The sequence below is a fragment of the Bubalus kerabau genome, chromosome X (genome assembly GCF_029407905.1).
Source record: "Bubalus kerabau isolate K-KA32 ecotype Philippines breed swamp buffalo chromosome X, PCC_UOA_SB_1v2, whole genome shotgun sequence".
Classification (NCBI taxonomy): domain Eukaryota; kingdom Metazoa; phylum Chordata; class Mammalia; order Artiodactyla; family Bovidae; genus Bubalus; species Bubalus kerabau.
The window spans coordinates 142,962,241-142,981,705 of record NC_073647.1 but is presented as its reverse complement, the minus strand read 5'-3'; the positions used below and the strand labels follow the sequence as shown (position 1 = coordinate 142,981,705).

The 19,465-nt window shown below is 36.5% G+C and overlaps 1 protein-coding gene across 11 annotated transcripts in view; it reads right to left on the bottom strand.

Annotated features, from left to right (window-relative positions):
* The window catches only part of BCLAF3 (BCLAF1 and THRAP3 family member 3), a 55,802-nt gene that overhangs the window by 11,390 nt on the left and 24,947 nt on the right, over positions 1 to 19,465 (bottom strand). For 9 of the 11 annotated variants that reach the window (XM_055562895.1, XM_055562894.1, XM_055562898.1 and 6 more), the window contains 6 exons: positions 13,505 to 13,680; positions 11,876 to 11,990; positions 11,073 to 11,136; positions 9,494 to 9,609; positions 3,621 to 3,735; positions 1,636 to 1,728 (listed from right to left, as the gene is read on the bottom strand). In XM_055562895.1, coding sequence (XP_055418870.1) covers positions 1,636 to 1,728; positions 3,621 to 3,735; positions 9,494 to 9,609; positions 11,073 to 11,136; positions 11,876 to 11,990; positions 13,505 to 13,680 — 679 coding nt within the window. The remainder of the gene's footprint in view (positions 1 to 1,635; positions 1,729 to 3,620; positions 3,736 to 9,493; positions 9,610 to 11,072; positions 11,137 to 11,875; positions 11,991 to 13,504; positions 13,681 to 19,465) is intronic. The other 2 variants (XM_055562901.1, XM_055562903.1) reach the window with 2 other exon arrangements.

The following is a 19,465-nucleotide window of genomic DNA, read 5'->3' as shown; positions in this document are numbered from 1 at the left end:
CTTGTGATTTACATTCCCATTTTTACACATCTAATAAGGTAATTACTATCTGACTCTGAATTAGTCCAATTTTTGTAAAAAGTAAATTTTAATGAAATAGCTCCTTTTCTTAGGAAGGATTATTTCATCTCCTTTTAATGTTAAAGAATTTTCCCTTAAGGAGAATGGATAACAGGAAAAAGATCTTACAAGTCTTAGAAGAATTACTACAATCAAGTACATATGACCAATGAGAAGTGCAACATGTAGGAAACACTTAAATCTGAAAGTCTTCCTACACTGTCTCTGAGTTATGCAGACATTACATTTTTAGTTTTATACCTCATTGCTCAACAGATTAAAAGATGGTATGAAACATGTTTATATATTCTATGGCCCTAGCTATTATCTTTTAATATTTATTTATTTGGCTGTGCTGGGTCTCAGTCGCAGCATACGGGATCTTCACTCTTTGTTGCTGGCAAGCAGGTTCTTTTAATTATGGCATGTGGGATCTTTTTAGTTGCAGCATGTGGAATCTTTAGTTGTGGCACGAGAATTCTTAGTTGCAGCATATGGGATCTAGGTCCCTGACCAGGGATTGAACTCGGGTCCCCTGCATTGGGAGCGTGGAGTCTTAGCCACTAGGCCACCAGTGAAGTCCCCTATTTTTTATTTTTGAAAACCTAATGTCACACATGCTTTTAGGTACATGAACCATTAGTTAAAAATTTTATCTAGGCAATGGCTACAAATTGTGTTACTCCCACTGAAAAAAATTTGACATCTAGAAATTTTGACTTAGGAAGCCAAGGTATTAACAGAAGATCACTCAAGTACACTCCTAGTCTATGGTCTGGAGATCATTTATACTACCTTTCTGGTCATACTAACTTCCTCCTAGTGAGCTAACTGCTCTAGACAAACTGCCTGCTACTTTCACCAAAAAAACCTCAGGTTCTTTTCTTTTTTAGGGGAGGGGAAAGAGACACTGTTGAGTGGAAAAAATATGAAAAAAGGATTTATCAAAATTCAGTCAAAATGGATTTTAAAAGCACCCCAACTTCTGAAAGCAAGGAGAGAGAAATATAATACTTTGCACTATAATTCTTATTCCATGTTTGAGGCATGAATTGTTCCTGAAAAACAAACATGTCAGTTGATTAAAAGTAACACTGACATCAGACATAGCTGTACAAGTAATTGTAATGTGATGAAATATGTTTTAACAAAGCATGTGGGACCAGAGACTTTCTCTGATGATCTGGAAGACCTGTGAGGGTTGTGTGTCTAAGGGCAGGGTTTCTTAATCGGTGAATCCTGGAGAAGGTTCTATAACTATGCGATTACATCTTAGAGGTAAAGGGGCAGGATCTTGTCTGCCTCTCCACCTAGAGCCACTCCATCTAGATCTGTTTTATGTATTTGAGTTTCCATGTAATATCTGAAAAAGGGTTCCACTGGTAAAATATATTTGAAAATCAAATTCTGAGGAAAGGGGTCATCATGAAACTGATTACAGTTAACTATAATCCAGAAATACTAAAGCTATTACTTCAAAAATCACATAAAGAACTTTTAATTTACTAGCACTTAGAACATTATGTTCTAAAGCAAAAACCTAAAGCAGGAATTAGATGGAAAATAGCACTCTACCTTAAAAGGTCTTCTAAAGCCTCTTGTATTTTGATTGTTTTCCTCAACAAATGGTCTGTGAGTAATGACATCTTTTTTCTGCATAGTATCACTCTGCATGAAAAAAGTTATTAGTATGGGTTAATATATTTTAAATTTTATTTTTAAAAGTTCAACATTAAAAAAATACACAATTTTTTTTTGGCTGTGCCCCATGGCATGTAAGATCTTAGTTCCCTGACCAGGGATCAAACCCGCACCCCCCTACACTGGAAGTGCAGTCTTAATCACTGGACAGCCAGGAAGGCCCCCAAAATATACATTTTTAAATGCATGGGATTAAGAACACAGAACATGTAGCTTAGCTGTACGAACATACACACATCTTCCTTTATGTAACCTATGCTAGTTTGTGAAGGACTAGTTTAATTCATGAATGTGAGAATCGTTAACAAAATACACACTTTTGCATTAACACAGTCTGTGACTTTTAGAAAAGGGGACTGTAAATCTAGTATTTACTCAAGGCATCCAGAAGAGAAACAAACTCATTATTACTAGGAATTGCTAAAGTTCCCACTGACCAAGAACATAAATTCTCAGTGTTGTATGAAGCAGTTGTTGCTGACTCAGGCTCCTGCTTTAAGTAGATGCTCCTGCCATGACTAAGAAAGTATCAGAAAGCAGAGAGTGTGTGTGTGTGTGTGTGTGTGTGTGTGTGTGTAGAGTGTGTGTGATTTTTATATTCTCTATTTTTCCACTTATTATCAATACATTTTTTGTTTTATTTTAGGAGTTGCTTTAATGTTTATAGTTGTTATTTAGTCACTGAGTTGTGTCTGACTCTTTCGCAACACCATGGACTGTAGCCCACCAGATTCCTCTGTCCATGGGATTTCCCAGGCAAGAATACTAGAGTGGTTGCCATTTCCCTCTCCAGAAGGCAGAGTATTAAGACTGCAACTACAAAGAACTTGAAGCCTTTGATGGGAACATAGAAGATGGGCCCATTCTGAAGATGGATTTCTTTTTCCATAATCAATAGTCTTATAACCTTCTATTTATTCCATTTGCTATGGAGTCTACTTTTCACAAATTTTCCTCTTTCACATCTTTATCTCTCTCCCCAGTTTAAGAAAAGTCATATAAAATCCTTTTCCTAGTAGTCATCTTGAGTTTATACTAAGTCTATATATTTGAATAAGTGCAAAAAGACACATGTAATGAGATGAGACTGTGGGGGACCTTGAGAGCGAGGAGGCGTATTCTGTACATGAAGGGGCCAGTGGGAAGACTATACCAGGCGGCTTCTGATGAGGCTCCAAATCATCCCCAGAGTCCAGTATCCAGGCCCCTATGCTACTGCCTTTGAATATGGGCTCTATCTAGTGACTTGCTTCTTACAAATGGAGTATGGTTGAAGTGATGGGATATCACTTCTGAGATTAGGTTACAAATAGACACTGCTTCCATCTTTCTAGCTGTCACCTGCTTGCTCTTATGGAAGGCAGCTGCCATTCTGTGAGGTGCCCTTTGAAAAAGCATATCTTTAAAAACAGAAAGTAGATTAGTTGTTAGCTGGGGGTGGGAACAAGGAATAAACAGGCTTGAGGGATCTAATAAGGGTGATGAAAATGTTCTAAAACTGGATTATGGTGATGGCACACATATTGGTAAATTAATAAAAGATCATTAAATTGTATGCCTTCCCTGGGTGAATTTAATGGTATGTAAAATAAGCCTTAATAAAATTGTTACAAAAAATTTAAGGAACCTAGTTCTACAATACATGCAGTAAAATCCTGCTAAATCAAATGAGATGATCATTTCTTTGGTCATAATAACTATAAGCCTTAACAGAATCTTAACACTGAACAACAGAATCATAACACTTATTAATAAACAATTACAAACATGAAAAACATTGGTGGTCCATGTACCTAAAGATACATGTGAGAAGGAAAATGGAACATACAAAAATAAAAAAGTTGGGAATACAATCTTACCGAGCAAGGTTTCTGAATAAATTTTCTAAAATTTGATTTTTCAAAAGATGTAGGTTTTTGGAATTCATCAACATGAGTATCCTTTGACCTTGAAAAACTGGAATGCTGATCACTCCTAATAAAATGAAAGAGAAAATAAGAATCTTTTATTAGTTTATGTTTATCCAACAAATAAACAAGAGAAATCAAATTACACCCTTCGGAAACAAACCAGCACGACAGTAAACAACAACAACAACAAAAAAACCCCTCAATTATCTATCACTACTAAAATTACAAATAATAGTTACGAGGGCTAAAACCCTCATTTCTTCATTTTTCTATGAACGTTATTTAGCCAAGTTGGAAGTTAGCAACAAGGGAAAATAGTATTCTGAGGACCAGGGTTCTTAATCTGGAATCCAAGGACAGGCTTCCTAGGGCTGTAACTCTTGAAATCATACACAGACTGTATGTTTTCTGAAGGAAGACAGTCACGGCTCTTGAGCCTTTGGCAGCACTGTATGGCCCTCCCTGGGCCAACAGACTCAGTGGCTAAAGTTCCAGAGAAGAGGCGGGTGAGCAACTTGGGCCTTCTCACTGGTAGAGCTGGGGCCTCTGTACTCTGGCTCCCCTCTCCTTTTGAAGTGAGTTCTGGAGGCTCCCAAGGGTTATTCCTGACCAGCTCTACCCAGGAGGGAGGTCCTTCCCTGGCTTTTCCTCTGACCCTGCCTCATTCCCAGAGCCTTCAAGGGGTTCTCTTTCTGTCACATCCTGCCTCTCCCACAGTGCTCCTCAGACCCTTCCTGCTCTGTGGCAAACAGAGAGCTCACAGCCTTGGCCTCACTGCAGTTCTGCTACAGGACCCCACTGACACAAGGACAAAATCCACACTCCCCCTCACTGACCACCAAGGCCTTTCCGGTCACACCCTTGCTGCCTCGGCCAGCTGCTTCATCCTAACCTCCCCAACACCCACACCAAACTGTGGGAACATCAGCTCCACGCGGCCCTTGGAACACACCACAAAATCGTCTGCCTCTACACGCTGGCCCATCCGGTTCCTCTGCTGCAATTTCCTTCCAACTCAGATCAAACTCAAGAGTGAGCCCCATTTGAACCTGTTCCAAGAAGGCTTTCCCAGTCCCCTCTGCAGTGGACTAGGGGTCCCTGCTCTGTGCACATACAGCACTTTGGGGTCTTCACAAGTATCATTTGCGTTTGTAACTACTGATGTGCCTTCTCACCAAGCAAGGTACAATTTCTTCAGAGGAGACACTGCCAATAGCTTGTTTTATAGTCCCAGCTCTGATCCTAGAACCTGACATGAAATAGCCACATAGGATTTTTTAAAATGTCAAGAAACCTTATATTCTGTCAAAATGCTCACGATATGATAGTAAGTCAAGAGCAAGGGGTGAAGTAAAATACTGAGGATAATTTCACTTATTTAAAATATACATGTATATGCCCAGAAAAAAATGACAGGAAATGTACTAAATATTAACAGTAATCATACCTGTACTACTACTACTACTTTAAACAAAACAATGGACTTTAAAAAATCCTCTTTACAAAGCATGTATCTGATAAAGGGGTATTACCCAGAATATAAAAAGAATTTACTCCTCAATAATAAAAATACGATAATCCAGTTTAGAGATGGGCTGCTGCTGCTGCTAAGTCACTTCAGTTGTGTCCGACTCTGTGTGACCCCATAGACGGCAGCCCACCAGGCTCCCCCGTCCCTGGGATTCTCCAGGCAAGAACACTGGAGTGGGTTGCCATTTCCTTCTCCAATGCATGAAAGTGAAAAGTGAAAGTGAAGTCGCTCAGTCGTGTCCGACCCTCAGTGCCTACCAGGCTCCTCCGTCCATGGGATTTTCCAGGCAAGAGTACTGGAGTGGGGTGCCATTGCCTTCTCCGTTAGAGATGGGCAAAGGATTTGAATAGATATTTCTTCAAAGAAGACACACACAAAAGCACGTGAAAAAAATGTTTGACAACATTAGTCATCAGGGAAATGCAAGTCGAAACCACAAGTAACTACCTAAAACCCACTAGGATGGCTATAATCAAAAATATGATAATACCAATCTTCACAGCAGTATGGTTTACAATAGCCAAAAGACAGACACATGTTCATCAAAAAATAAACAAAATGTGGCATATCCATACAATGGAATATTATCCAGCCTTATAAAGGAATAAATTATTTTAATGAAATACTGGCACAGGATACAACATGGATGAAAACATTATGCCATGTGAAATAAGTCAGACTGAAAGGTAATATTATTGCATGATTCTATTTATATATGTATGAAGTATTCAAAATAGGCACATTCATAGAGATGTCAATACAGGCATGAGGGGCTAGGAGTCGGGGGGATAGGGTGTCACTGTTTAATTTGTATTGAGTTTCTGTTGGAGAAGATTAAAAAGTTCTGGAGGTGTTGGCTGCACAACACTGTGAATGTACTTAATTCCAATGAATCTTATACTTAAAACAGTAAAATTCAGTGTTCTAAGTCAGTGCTCAGAACAGTGACTAGAACATAGACATTAATATATAAATATTTGTTGAATATATGAATAAAAGATCTTTACAAAGTTAACTCTAGTTCAGTAGATACAGACTGTTACAATAGCAAAAATAAAAACTGATGTTTTCTAAAACCCGCCTAGATAAAAAGAAAATCTAGGCAGTTTGATGTTCTCTTGAAGTCTACTGATAATATTTAGAAGCTGCATTATCACACACATACCACGCCCCTCTAACACAGCACCTCAGTGACACTGTAGGGAATTTATTAATGCTGGTGACAAGTGGGAGAAATAGTGTGTCAGAAGGACACATAGAGACTTTAGGGTAAGAAGCCAGTTGCAAGTAGGAAAAGACAGAGAACACCAGGGTCTTAGAGATAAGACAGAATGCCCTGATGTGAGGCTTGCTTGGGAAAGACTTTAAGGTATCAGGGAATAAAAAGTGATCCAGATCTAAATGCATTATGATTTCAGTGTCTCTGTCCTGTCTATACCTTTGGAAAATCTTTCATTCAACAAATATGAACTGAGCCCAGGGCAGTGGGGATACAGTGGTGAGCAAACACAGATGCAGAGCCTACATACAACTTTTAAGGGAAAAAAACTGCATAGGAGAGAAACAGTTATATCCTATGACTTATAATTTTGTAATATTTCATTTCTTCTAAATTTCTATGGAAATCTATACACTGACTTGATTAAAAAGGCTTATAGAAAAATATAAGTGAGGTCAATTTCAATAAACTGAATTTCTATAAAAGGATAAAATAAAAAGTTTTTCTTATGTTAACAAGGAAACTGAATTAGGATAAAATGAGAGATTAAAGGTTCTATATTATCTTATTTAAAAGATGAACAATAACAGCTGTTGGTGAGGATGTGTTGAAAATGGAACCCTCACACCTTGATAGTGAGAATGTAAAATGGTGCACCCACTATGGAAATAGACTGGCAGTTCATCAAAAAGTTGAACATAGTAATGATATGAACCAGCAATTCCAATCCTAGGTATATACAGAAGTGAAAACCTATGTCCACACTAAAACTTGCATACAAATGTTCCAGCACCATAATTTACAAAAGTCAGAAAGCGGAAACAATCCAAATAACCATCAACCAGTGAATAGATAAACATGGGGTGAATACATACAATGGAACATTACTCAGCCAGAAAAGGATTATTTATGCTCAGTGTGTGTGTGTGTGTGTGTTCAGTCACTTCAGTTGTGTCTGACTCTTTTGTGACCCTATGGACTACAGCCTGCCAGGCTCCTCTGTCCATGGAATTCTCCAGGCAAGAATACTGGAGTGGGTTACCATGCCCTCCTCCAGGGGATTTTTCCAACCCAGGGATCAAACCTGCAGCTCCTGCATTGCAGGTGGATTCTTTACCACTGAGTCACCAGGGAAGTCCATGCTCAACATGGAGGAACATAAAAAACATTGTACTACATGAAAGAAGCCAGTCACAAAAGGACACATATTATATAACTGCAATTATGTCAAGAATAGGCAAATCCATACACATAGAAAGTAGATTAATGGCTGTCAGGGGCTGGAAGGACAAAGAAATAGGGAGTGACAACTAATTGTACAGGGTTTCTTCTGGGGGTGATGAAAATGTTTTGAAATTAGATAGTGGTGACAGTTGCACAACTTTGTGATTATACTAAAAAGTACTGAATTGTTCACTTTGAAAGGGTGACTTTTATGGTAAGTAATATCTAAAAAAAAATTCTCGTGGCTCCACCAAGACACACTAGCCATCTAATACAAATAAAACAGCTTAACAGATCCAGCAAAAGACAACTTGCCGGAAGACATTTTTGCACACAATGCTATCCTCAAAGCTAACATTAATGCTGACTAACTACTCTGCAGCTTACATCCATCACTTTACTTAATCTTCACCACCACCATGAGGTAAGTATAATTCTTATCTCTATTTTACAGCTTAAGAAAACAGAGATTAAGTAACTTGTCCAAGGTGAGTCACACAGCTAGGTTATCTACAGAGCCAGGTATTGAACTCAGGTAAAACTCCATTGCTCAAGTTCTTCATCACCTCAAAGGGTAAAGATATATTCTAAAGCCTCACATGGTCTTTATAGTATGTTGATTATCTAAAATCTGTTTTAAAACCCTTTTTTCTTGGTACCCTGAGTTTTTTGCACTTGCTGAGTCAAGAATAGCATGACAGAGCTTGTGTCACTAAAGAGCAGTCATGCCATGTCATATAGGAAACTGGAGATCACCCACCAAGAGACAAGATTTTAACTATTTTATTTTCAATTATTTCATATGCCTCAACATGCAGTTTTGCTATCTTTTAATTAATCCCAAACTTACTGTCAGTATCAATTCCAGTTTTAAACAAGCTCTAGTATCTTGACCTAGTTACCCATAGACATGACTTAAAAGTCTAGTCAAATATATTAATTTTTGAAACTAAGGACTGTGGAAATAGAATTAGCACCAGCCTTTTCTATTCACACATTCCCACTTTCTGGGAGATCCAAATAACTTAAGGACCCTTGAGTGAACTGGAAATTTTGTCCTGTTCAATTACACCTCATAATCATATGGGGTCCCAGAGTTGCCATGAGTTCTACATAGTTTTCAGAACTAGAGATTAACTGCGACCACTCTAGAACACTCAGAAGCCCTAAAAAGAGGTACAGGGTGGGGAACGAAAAACAAGGATCTACTGACAGTCAATGTGCCACTCATGGCATTAAGTGCATCACATGTGTTAGTTCATGTGATATTTCTAACCTGTCCAACATAAATTGGTTATTCTCACTTTATAGAGGAACAGGCTCCAAAAACTAAGCAAGTTTGCCCAAGAGCAAACAGTTTATAAACTGGCAGAGGTAGGATTCAAACCCAGGTCTCCTCTGCATTATCTACTGCACCTGCCTCTGCTTCATGGACAGACACCCATGAAGAGTTCTGAAAGACGATAGCAATAACCTCAGGAAATCTTGCAATATTCAAAGAATACCAGAATCTAAAAGGCAGAATGTGTCAGAGTTTCAATCGGCTTGAGCCAAATAGTCCATATATTTGCTGGTATTTGCTCCTGCTGATATTAAAAAAGCTATTACACTTCTCTCTAGATCACAAAGATCTCAAATACTCACCTACCCCATAATTTTTATTGTTTCAGTGAAATAGCACATGATGACCACTGAATAACTCTGAAACATTTTAATAAACATATGACATGGATTTGAAGGATTAAATTCCTACACTAAAGTGAAAATTACCATCACACACACAAAATTGGAAAATATGCTAAAACCAAAAGCTCTCTGATAAGAGGATGTTTTTCATCTACTGATTACCTCTCTGCAGCACTAGCTATGTGAAAAATGTGCTCATCTTCATTCTGTAACCGTTCTTTTCTCCTTCTTTCAATGTCATGTCGTAGGTCACTTGGATCTATTATTTTGACCAGAGTCTGAGGAATTTTGACAGAAGACAAACCATTCACATTACTGTTAGTTGCACAAAGACCATATTGAACAAGAACCTTAAGTTAAAGTCCTAAATAAGTTATCTTATACTTATCTTGTTAATGGTAGTATAAACAGATAGAAGTATTTTGAGACACAATTGACAAAACACAGTCAGAAGAGTTCATAACACTGAACCAGGAATCCAAATTCTGGGCCTCTATACCAAAGAAAAGTCTATCTATCCAAGTATATTCAAAATGTTTTATTTAAAATATAACAAAAAAATGAAAGTAACTTGAGTGTGAAAAAATTTTAAAGGAGAAGGGAAGAAAAATTTATGGCAAATTTAAGTCATAGGAATAATGTACAACCACTTAAATTATGATGATATAGACTATGTGGAAGTAAACATGGAAAAACACTGAAAAGTTTACTAAAACTTGCAAAGTCTCAATTATAAAAAGGTCATTGGGAGTTGAGAGACTTTACATAAAAGGAATGTTATTATAGCTTATGTAAAAAGAAAAAGCATCCAAAATTGCATGTACTGTGACAGTGACTATGTTAAAATTTCAGACATAAGACTGCAAGGAAAGACAATCAAATAATATTTTGTGTTAAGTGAATTAAAGGTAATTTAAAAAATCCTCAAATTTCCTATAAGTTTATTATAGTATTTTGATTAACAGAAATTTCCTGAAAATATCATTAATTCAATAAACTAACCTATCTCTATAAATTCAGTAAAATTGTAACCATACATGTGAAAAAAATTATTTACATATTTTATCACAAATGTATTTATTAAAATCTCTCCTCTACAAAAACTCTTCACTCTCAATGAATAATTAGCAGGGTTTTTAGAACTTGATATACTTTTTCTAAAACAAGAGCCAGTTTTCTTCCTCCTTGGCTAGTTAAGATAGTTTTTCTAATAGCAATGAAATGAGGGTAGGCAGAGGTGGCAGGGGTGGGAAAAATACAAAAAAGTATTATTTTCATTATTTTGTTAGTTCATACTCCATAGAATCTTTCATATAATCTTCAGTAAACAGAAGGGCAGTATAAAATGAAACTAAGTTCTTTTGCATGCATTCCACATACAACTTAAAATATATCCCACATGACTGCTTTGGGGAAAAAAGGTATCAAACATACTTTCTGCAAGATTTATACTGTGAAGTTTTGGGATGAATATTAAACACTATAATTTTATGTCAATTTTACAAAGCTGTAAAATCCTTAGGGACTGTCTCTCTTAGGGAATATTTTTGTCTTTTGCCAGTGTTCTCTTTGCAACCTGGCTGAAAACTAATCACTTGGAGAGCTTTGTAAATTTCAGATTCCTGGGTCTCAATCATCCTTCCTCACCCACTTTACCTTTTTTACTCCCAATGACCAGTTCCCTTTCCCGTTAGTTTGTCAACAGTAAGATAATCCCCCATCAAAAACCATATTCACTTACCTGTTTTGAGTCATATACCATAGTTTGTTTACTCTGAAGCTCGGCCAAAGACATATCTATTCTCCTAAAATAATAAAGGCATATTACAATTAAATAATTATGTTATACACTGATAACTCGATTCCATTAATACAGAATGGAATTTGAAATAAAGCTGGTGTGTCTTGAAGGAAGAAAAAGAAATCTGCTACCAGGTGGTTTTTCATCTATGTGGCAGCCTCCCAGGACACACATATCCTGTAAACAACATCACAGTGAAGCCTTAGTAGTTCTCAAATCACTAGTCTGTGTAACCTTAAACTTGGCTCCGGTGATCTACTGCATTCTAACATTGATTCAACTCAGCTCACAAGACAGGGCGCACCACCTGCTTGGACAGGTGCCAGCAGAAGAAGACATATGTTTTCATCCGGCTGCCCTCAGAACAGTCATTTCTGAGGACATGAAGCAACCCATGATTTCAATGGCTCGACAACTGTCTTTCATTCTTCCAGTGATAACTTCAGTAGGCAATTACTATAGACACAGCAGAATCAAAGTTAGATAGGTAAATATTTTCAAAGTCCTGCACATTTAAACAATGCTAGTCATGGCTTCGCGACTTAGCAGCAGCAGTCATGGCTTTAATACAACCTAGTCTATCAACGTGCACTGGCCTAGTACCTACTTGGGTCAGTCCTGTTTTAGGCAGGAAATGCTGTTCTAGAGTCTACAGTAAACCCAAGAGGCAGGCAGCATGTTCCCACATCTTTTCTGAGGCTTATTCCCATGAGTTATATGGGCGTACAATAATCAGTCATTACCTGTGAATTTCTGGATCCGAGCTCAACTTAGTTTCATTTACATCTGCAGCTTTTTTAACTTGAATTTTTGAGAAACGCTCATGCAGAGTTATTTCAGGTGATGGAAAATAATTTGCTGCAAAAGGAAACAAAAAGTTTTATCTCAGTGTAAAACTGATTCCACTTAAAAAGTTATATATACAATAAGCACAGGAGTAAGGGACTATTAAAAAAACATTCAAACTGCTTTCTCTTAAAAATATGGGACCTAAATTTATTTCACAGACTAATGTGTAGTGCTCACATGTTTTTTCCAAGCTCAAGCAACAGTAAATGGATTTATGAATGCAAAGATTCTGTTCCTATTTGGCATTCCTGCTTACTTGCCAGAGGGAAAAAAAAATATTGGCTTTTTCAGAGAGAGGACCTTTCTTCTCCAAGGTAAGAGCTTCCTCACTGTTACTATATGTGGGAAGTAAAGCTGGCATAGAGCTCTACAGTTCACTTAGAGCAAAAATAATTTCAAAAACAACCCTAAAACATCAAAACAATTCTGAACAAATGCTAAATGCTATGGTTACATATCACAGAAGGCTTCCTAATGCCATTTTTCTTAGTGTTAACGGAAGTTCATGAAGACATTCTCAAAGTGCCTATGCTACAAGCTTTGAACAGAATAGAGAGTAAGATAATACACTTGACCCATGAGAAAGCTACTTTAGCAATCCTTTTCCCTAACGTACTGTTCCTGTTCTGGGACAATCTCCTGGGTTTTTCTGCAATACCAGCTTCCTTTTTGCCAAGGACCACACTTCCTCTGGGTGAGAGGGGCTGGAATTGAGAAGGTGAACTGTTTCAAACTGCATTCTTTAAAGTAAATATATGCCATAGTTTGAGGGCTGCAGAGAAAATAATTCATTTGCAAAATGTTTTAAGAAAGTAAAAAAGATCAACACAATCATCTAGTAAGAAATATAAAATTAAAATTTTGAAATTCATGAAAGATCCTAGCTTATAATATGCAAAACTGCCTTAATTATACAGCATCAAAAAGAAAGTTATTCTACATGACTAAATTTTCCAATTAATGGAAACTGGCCAGAAGCAAAAGCAAAACACAACTCAATGAAAACCTTTAAAATATTAATTATGCAATTCCCTGACGTCATAAAGTAAAACAAATAATACTGGAGTCTTTTACTGATCACTTAGCATCACCCTTATGGCACAAAGTCCCAGTAACACCCTTGGGGGCTTTAGGAATATGACCAAATGACCTACACTTCCAGATTTCTCGAGCTTCTTGAGTTTCATATCTGGCTTTTGTTATTTCCTCCTTTCTACTGGGTTATCGGTATTGTTTCTTTCTGCTCTCAGTACACCTGTCCTTTGCAGCAGCCAACCTCTTCTTTTATAATTTTCAATTTGTAATCTACTATGAGCTGAAGCACCAGATTATTGGAACTACATAAAAAGAACAACTGGCTTGAATTAATATGTGCTACTTTCTTCAACAGATTTCCTAATTAATGATTTAACTTATAATGAAATATTAATTACTATTACAATATCAGATATTTACCTATATCTCGTGAAAAGTCAGTACATTATTTTTGCGTTATCCCTAATGTATGTGCGAAATATACCAACCTTTAACTTGATGGATTATAGTTATGATTTGCTGAGCAAATTCTCCTGTAGGTTTGTTTTCAGTATTCTGAGTTGAGTCAAGATGTTCAAACACTGGATGAAACTTTTCACTTTTCCTGCCAACAGCAACCAAATCATGTGACATCTGTCTCTCTGTGGAATAGCTAGAAGCAACCCTAGAATAATTTGTAAATGTTTAACTAAATTTGAGACTATTCACTGAGAAAATAACTTATTAAAATTAATCAAGATAACTATAAAACTAAAAATATGTTTATTTTTTTCTTATAATTAAGGCACTAAATTGTATGCCATAAACATGTACAATAATGAGTAGGAGAAAACAGCTATAGGCACAGTCTTGAGTTCTCCTTTTCAAATCAGAGATCGTCAAATATTTGCCACTTTAATAATAAAATCTTCAAAATTCTAAGCTAAACAATTTTTACTTCGAAAAATACAGCATGGCATTGAAGACACTCAATATGCAAAATATAATCAGATTATTTTCTACTCCCAAATGTCCATAAAACTATAAAGCCAGCAAGCTGACACTATCTTGAAATACTACCATTCTTTACAAGCTGATATCAAACATAATAATGTTTCTGACTTCATAAAAATCCTTAAACCTCTATGTCAGTAATGAGCTGAAACTAGTATTTTGAAATCAAATTCTGTTTAGCTTAATCACTTACAAAGTCTCACTGAACTCTCAGAAAATAGCCTTAGTTGTTAGCAAAATTATGATCATGAGAAGCAATGATACTGTTCACCCTAAATATATCCTTAAGGATATACTACCATTTATAATATAACCCCAACCATCTTACCATTTTAATACTTTCTGAATCTTAATAACTTTCATTAAGCACTTTCCTGACCTTCAAGTACCATTATAATTTCACGATTATGACATATAACAATTATTCATGCCAAACAAAGGGGCTCAGAGCTTACAAATATTAATCTTTGCAATACCTCTATGCAGAAGGTGTCATGATACTGAGACAATAGATGTCATTTGTTTTGCTTTTCATCCCCGAGGTTAAGCATTCATTTGCATGTAATCCTTCCAAATGTCATAATGGGAAAGTATACTTTATTCTAAGAATGCTACTCCCGCTTAAAACCACTCAAATTCTTCATCTGGAGGCAGTTTATGCATCAGAAAAGAAAATGCCTCATTATTTATATTTATTCCTCATTTTGGACCCAAAACGGCACTAACCAGCTTATATCCATCTCACTCCTCTGCATTTAACTCTGAATAGCTTCTGGCTCTTCCTAAAAAATAAGTTCATTATCCAAAGAATTAAGATTTACAACTGCTAGGGTTTTTTATGATTATGTTTCAGAATCCAAAGATAAATCCAAAAGAGAGACCTGAAATATATTTTAAATAATAGCCGCACCACTAGAAAAAAATATCTCTTCATACAACAAAAATCAATCGGATGGATACATTTGGGGCTGTGGGTGTACACATGCACGTATTTATTTACTGACATCACTTAACAGCCATATATCTAAAACTGCTCCAAGGTTATGAAGGGCTTAAAGATATTCTTAACTGAAAATTTTAACTCTTCTAGCAAGATGGTTTTAAGTGCTTATTTTTAACTTCTCAGAGGAAAACCTTCCATCTGATTTTTCATGCTCCCTCTTAAATCAGCCCTGTTGACCACGGCAGAAACATGGATGAGTGACTAAGCCACAGGCTGATGCCACTGCTATGGTTTCCTTGACTAATCAGAGAGACTTTTCTTAGAGGGCCCATTTCTCCTCCTAATTTGTTCCAAGCTTCTCATTCTATATCTGGTAACTAGTAAAAGACATTTAGTGATAAATGTTAGAAGCTAGAATGGACCTGTAACAACCTCTACTAACAAAGTAATTAGCCTCCAATTAAAATAAATAAATTTAAATAAAAAATAAATTTAAAAAAAGAATTACATATGCTTTCTGTTCAAAGGGGTTTAATGGTACAAAAAGCTCTTCCATACCCCCATAACAGCTTTACATTTTTTTTTTACAGGAGAAAAATAAGATGTTTAAATAGAATAATAAAAATGATTCATTTTGATATTTGGCAAAACTAATACAATTATGTAAAGTCTAAAAATAAAATAAAATTTTAAAAAAATGATCTATAAGGGGAAATCAGTTGATAATGGTTTTCATTGCAGTCTCAGTTTCCCCCAAGACAAAACCAGCTGATAAAGGCTTCCAGTTTTTCACCAGATAATTATTAAAATTTACTTGTAATTTATGATTACTGTCATAACTCTTATCTTCCCACTCCAAGTCCAACTCTCAATTCATAGGAATGCTGTGGTATACTTTGAAGCTATACGTAATTCTTGATATTTACCAGTTTAAAAATTTTCTCTAGAGATACCCCACAAGATTTTTAATAAAAAATATAAAAGTGACCATCTTTCTAGAAAATATACATGAAAAGAATATAACCTGAAATTTTGTTTTTTAAAAATAACTATACTGTTGCTATAAGCAAAAACTTCTAGAGACTTCAAAATGCAAAATGTTCTAGGTAGTTTCATTTGCAAATTTAATCACCTCCTCGTTTATATTTTAGTATTTCCTATGACATTACTGATCAACAAGTTTACAATTTCACAAAATACCCCCAAAACAAGTAGTTAAACTGGAAAGACCAAATGTTCTCATTTGAGATGCATTTTAGACACTTTTAAAAATTAAAATATAGCCATCACCTGTATTCTATTAAATCTTCTGGGTTCTCTGTTTCCTCCCCCCACTTCACCCCGGTTTTCCTTCTCTATTTAAGGATATTTCCCCTGATGTTCATCTGAGTGTCACACATAACAACTAACAAAACATTTTAAAAAACTACATTAAAACTTAATTTCCTCTTCTCCACAGTTAAAAAACCAACTGCCTGGCAAAACAACAGTAACAAAAACCGAACCACCAAAATGAACGGATAATCTCCTGCTCTCTGGAAGTTTATAATAGGTAACAAAATTCATATGACACATGTAAAGTTTTCCTTTCTCAGTTTTTTTCTAGCTAATAACTATCACAAAGCACTTTCCAAATCATAAGTTTGTTCTTGTCTTCCTAAGAACACATTTAGAATTTTTGGAGTTGAGGGAAATGGATTAGGGAGACTGCTACTCCCTTAATTCAACATCTCATTATTACTTTTTCACAAAAGTCCCGTAACTGGCCTTGTCAACCTCAGTGCCCTTTCAAGACACCTGATAGAAGGTGGCCAAAACTGAGCCCTCTCCCAGCAGCTAATCCTGTTACATCAGGCTGGCAGTGTGGCAGTCTTACCTTCACACCTCCTGCCCTTCTATTTCCTTTCCCTAGATTGCTCAGAATGGCACAGCTCAAAGTTCCTGGGTGTGTTTTCTGCCTTGTTAACCTATAAATGTAAAAGGTCTTTCATCTCATCTCCACATGTCTAAAACACACCAACCTTCAAAGCCTAGCTCACATGTCAACTCCTGAAAGAAGCCTTCCCTGAATCCCCCAGCTTGGGATCATCTGAATCACACATCACACACCACCTCACACATCACTCCACTGTGCCATAGTATTACCAACATCATCTTCTTGCCTCTAAGACCAGGGGAGAAGAAACCTAATCCTATGTGGGTCCATAGTCCCAGGGCTCCTTAACAGATTGTCTCACAGGGTAGGTCCTCAAAAAATATCTGCTGAATAAAAAAATGATAAAATGGAAAACGACTGGCACAATATGAAATGGTAAGTTTCACTTTAAAAGATGACAGATTTCAAAATTCTGAGATCAATTTTTGTTTTTTAACTTTCTTGGCTTACTTCAAAATTTTTTTTAACTTAATTTAGATAAATTTAAATTTTTTCATTTTTTATAAGAGAAAATCTCAAATATATTCAAAAGTTCAGAGAATCCTATGATGAGCCTGTAAGTCAGCTTCAATAGGTACCAACACATGACCAACTGAAGCAGACTCACAGATCCAAGAGGAACACCCAGTTAATTTGGGCCCCAAAAGGCATAGCCAGGTGACCTGCCCAATGTTACAGAACTGCGCAGTGACCTACTGGAAGGCAAAGACCTATACATCCCGACATCAAACAGAAAGTTTACCTCCCTATACTAGGACCCCCAAGAGGTACTAAGAGAAGACTGAGTGAAACATAGGAATGAAAGGGAATCTTTTCTCAATTAATTTTTTAGTTTAGAAAATATATATGAGAAATATTAGAAGGAAAAAACGTGTAGATTTTTGTGATACCTAGCAGCAAGTTAGCAGGTTTGTGTATCACAAAAACATCTCCATCCAGCTTATTTTGCCTCCAGCTGAACAGTGCCCATCACAGGTAAGCTTGTGTGATTAGGTTACCTTCCTTCTATCCTAGCTGTGGTTTTTCACTCTTCCCCAGCCTAAGCAGCACCTGTTTGCCCAGAGCATCAGGGCTCCAGTGTTTTCTGGGGCTCATCATCTACCACATTCCCCTTTTAGAATGGGGAAAAATGGGTAGGGTCAGGGATGCCCTCTCTGTATCTCTTCACTGGGAAATAAAAGGATTAAATGCAAATATGGCTGAGGCAGTCAGTCCAACATTGCCTTCACTAGCCAACCTTCTCATTCTAGATGCCTAGTGCCAGCACCTGGGAAGTCAAAGGAGCCTCAGTGCAGGCCCACCTGCCCCAGCTTACTCTTCTCTGGAGACTGGCATGCCCTCCTTCCCTCCTCTCACCATCTTCCTAGCCTGACCAAGGTTCAGTCTCTCACCTATTCTGTCCAATAGTAAACCCAAACTCCCTTCATCTGCCCCATGACTTTCAGATGTCTACAACAGTGAGTGTTTGGAGTTCATAACAACCTTAGTACAGATTTTCATATTGTGACGCTCTTAACTTCATTCTGAAACATAGTTATGACTCATATGTAACTTCTACCTCTGATAATGCAGTTTCTGACAAAGTAGGTCACTAGAAGGTTACTAAGTCAACTAGGCTCCTATTTCTCAACATCAAATTATAAAATTAACAGTGTTCAGCATCTCTAATGAGGTCTACTAAAATAAAATCCTTCAAAATTGTTACTTCTATTGACTTTGTTGACAGAAGTATTAACTATGCACTGAACATTCAAGGAAGTGTCACCTACTGCTATTCTAGATACATACTAATACCTAGAAAAATCACTAGGTTTCAATTGCACTGATAACTGGAAGACAACGTATTAAAACCGGACCCAAGCTAAGAAAGTAAATGAATGTATAAAATGAACTGCCTTATTAGTATCTCCAAAAAAAGTGGATACTCTAGATTTTAACCAACAAATAACCTCTCTGCACTCTATGATTATTTCAGTTTTATTAAGCAGAAGAAAATCTAATTTATGTTGGGAGTTGAGAACATGGCTCTGTTGAGGGTATTAACTATTAATACCTTTGTTTTATGGACACTTCATCAGTCCACACATAACTAAATTCAACCCCACAAAATTCTTCCACATTCATTCATCAGTTAATAATTATAATCAGAGAGAAAGATTTTTGTTGATTATGATGCAGTGCCATACTGAAAAGATGCATATATTTAAGAAAAATCACTAGGTGACATCTGCTTGTTTTCAACTGCACTGATAACTCAAAGAACATGTATTAAAACCTGACCCAAGCTAAGGAAATGAATGTATAAAATGAACCACCATTTATACATTTTAAACAAATGTATAAAATGAAGAACCAAGATTCTTCAAGTCTTTAGAAAGAACTTACAGTGAAGCTCTTTATTACACAAACCATTCTATAGGTCCTTGTCAGGTAATTCAAACATGTACTAACAGGTCCCACTAATGGGCCATGAAATTCACAAGACAGTTTATAAATTCAAAACAAAAGGTACAGCAGCCTCAATTTTTGGAAGCTCATTTTTGTGACACATGATGAAGAGCGAGCTTCTATTTCTCA